General features: G+C 36.4%; 1 protein-coding gene across 1 annotated transcript; it reads right to left on the minus strand.

Moving 5' to 3' along the window:
• Positions 1–434: 434 nt before the first annotated feature.
• LOC114480226 (GTPase IMAP family member 7-like) lies at positions 435–1936 on the minus strand. The gene is made up of 2 exons (XM_028474176.1): positions 1760–1936; positions 435–1598 (listed from the first exon to the last, which is right to left on the minus strand). The coding sequence occupies exons 1-2, from the start codon at positions 1779–1781 to the stop codon at positions 871–873; spliced, it is 750 nt and encodes a 249-aa protein (XP_028329977.1). The 5' UTR covers positions 1782–1936; the 3' UTR covers positions 435–870.
• Positions 1937–2922: the final 986 nt, after the last annotated feature.

Below are 2922 nucleotides of genomic sequence, written 5' to 3' on the forward strand. Positions count from 1 at the left end.
AATAGAGTGACACACATGCACTAATATATTCTATAAAATATCAGCTCATGATGAGTCAGCAGTTATTGTAGCCTTTTTAAATGTGTCTAATGTTGATTTATTAACATTTATTTGTGTTTGTAAAGAACCTGTTTACACTAAGTTGGGAATTGTTTTATTTATGTATAGTTTTAATTTATTGTGATGTTTATCATTATCGTAATAAGTACCAGAAATGATCACATCCTGAAAACATCACTGTAGATCAGTCGTCTAGGCTCTATAGGGCCTCTGACAGAAATTACAGAATGAACTTCTTGAAATGGAAATAATAATATATGAAATATACTCTCACCTTTATGTTCTGAAAGAAAATCGGACAATTTCATAATAGTTTTAAATAACTGGTTGAATGTGTAGAAAGTGTTTGGAACAAATGACAAAAACCCCAAAAAGTCAGCAATCATAACTTGTCTTTAATAACAATATTCATAAAGCACAAATAAAGAATATATAAAACACATTTACTTACAACTTTGAATAACCAAACATTAGTGTTTAAGGGTTTCCATTAGAATTACAGATGATAGTTTTTACAGGTCATTGCTTGTCCATTATTTTCTATCAATTACCTTGATTAGTGATATAAAGTTCAATCATTAGCAGTGGATAAAGTTAATTTTGAACTTTACACCACATATTAATAAACAATGTAGATTTTATAGAGTCTCCTCCTTCTACTCCAAATGTTTTAATCTGGTTTATGGGTGATCTCTAGAGGCAGCAGTGGATACAACAGATGCAATAAAAGGAATCAGATATAAGAGCATTAAATATCACACATTAAACATAAGGTTGAAGGTTTCCAGATGTTTGAACAAAATTTAATTACTAGAATAAATTCCTTGCATTTAACCCAGTCATTCTCCAATTGCTACATAACATGACATTTAGTCCATTTTTTTCCTCTCTCTGTAATTGTCTCTGTTTTTCTTGCATCATTTTATTGGTGAAGCTACTGTTTACATTTATCAGTTTCTCTACAGTGTTGAGCAGCTCCTTCAGCTGGTAGGAGTTGCTCCTGTATTCTTCTTCTTCTGCGTCGTCGTTGTTCTTCCAGTGTTTGGAATCAAAGACGTGACAGCGGTCATCACACTTTGTCACCAAATTCTTCAGCTTCTCATTCTGATCCACAAACTGATGAATGGTTGTCCCTTCATCGAGATCGTCTCCATGAGTGAAGACAATCACAGAGTATTTCAGCACTTCTTCAGTGAAGTACTGACAGATTCTAGTGATGACATCCTCATCCTGTTTAGTGTAATAGTCCACTCTAAGCACAATGAGAAAAGCATGAGGACCAGGATCACACTCTGTGATAGACCTGATTATCTCAGACTTTGGATCCTTCTCAGACCCCTCTACGTCAAATAAACCAGGCGTGTCGACCAGAGTCAGCTGTGTGTTCATCACTTCTTTTGTTTCAGATTGACATGTAGATGTTCTCGAATTTGGAGAACATTTATTGTCAAACACCTTCTCCTTAAAAAATGTGTTTCCCAGGCTGCTTTTCCCAACTCCAGTTTTTCCAACCAAGACGAGGGTCCTTTCACGTAAACCTAAAAAGTTTGGAGGCAATAAGTACGAGATTTGTTAGGAAGACCAAATATTTTACACACCAGCCAAGAGAAAACTAAAAATATGAATGTTGTACACTTAGAAAACACATCTTTGTGAACCATTCACATAAACACTGGTAGTTTCTGTTGTCAGGACTTACTGTGTGGAGAATTGGAGGCCATCCTGTAGAAATATGGATGTTGAAGACTCGTCTCTTTGTCTTGATTTGTGTGATCAGGAAACCAAGCTTGTATTTTCTTGATCTGAGCTTCAGAAAGTTCCCACAGTGAACAGCACACTGATGTGTGTTTATCAAGAAAGGAAGTTCAAATGAAGCAGTCTGTGCTGGAGTCTGAACTAAATACTGAACTGAACGACACTCCCCTAAACAGGCGTGGCTGATGCTAGCTGGTGTTACATCAACCCTTTACCATCTGAGAACAGATTCCACCCACATGTTTATGAGAAACCAAGACTTCCATCAAACCTGTTTCTGGAGCAGGTTGAAATATAATGGAGAGCATAATGAGACGCACTGACAGCACACTGTATTAGACTACATTTAACAAACAAATGTTGGATGTATTTTACAGTCTAATACTTCATGTGTTTCTATAGTATTACTGTTAAATTACTGCAGTGGGTACAGGAAGCTCACATACACAGATATCAGACAGGTCTTAATGAGTCATAGGGAAAGGTTTTATTTTATTTCTTTTTGCTGTAGTGAGTGTTGGACTGTACCAGTGTCACCTGTCAGTAGAACTGGTGGCTTCATTCATCCTTCAAGAAAATAACTAATCTACCTAAAAAAGAAAGAAAGGTCTGTGTGTGTGTGTGTGTTTGTGGAGTGAATATCTGTTTGACCTGAAACTTAGTCAACGGCTTCCAAATACCTCGGGTGTGTGCACCTGGAGTAATTTGATGATGCAAAACATTCAAAACATCCATTTAATCTTAAGATTACGGCTCCCTCTTGGTATTGAGCTCGGAACTTCCGGTTTACCGGTTCATGACGTCACTGGGTCACAGTTTGTTTGGGTTTAAAAAAAGTCAATAATAAAAACGTTTTTGTACTGATAAAAGTTATTTAAGTTAATATTTCATGGTTATTTAAAATTATCCCTGTGATCCCAAACTTCCTTTAAGTCATGGGTCAGGGAGTACATTTCCTCTAAACAAAATAAAAAAGTACACTTCCTCTTCCGTCGCCATCTCTGTGCCTGTCATGCTATCGTTAGCGTCTCAATCACGGAGCTCTCTGAATAGATCATTTGAAATCATCAGCCACTGGTGAGTCTTTTACAGACAAGTTTCTCATTG

The sequence above is a fragment of the Gouania willdenowi genome, chromosome 18, assembly GCF_900634775.1.
Source record: "Gouania willdenowi chromosome 18, fGouWil2.1, whole genome shotgun sequence".
Classification (NCBI taxonomy): Eukaryota; Metazoa; Chordata; class Actinopteri; order Blenniiformes; family Gobiesocidae; genus Gouania; species Gouania willdenowi.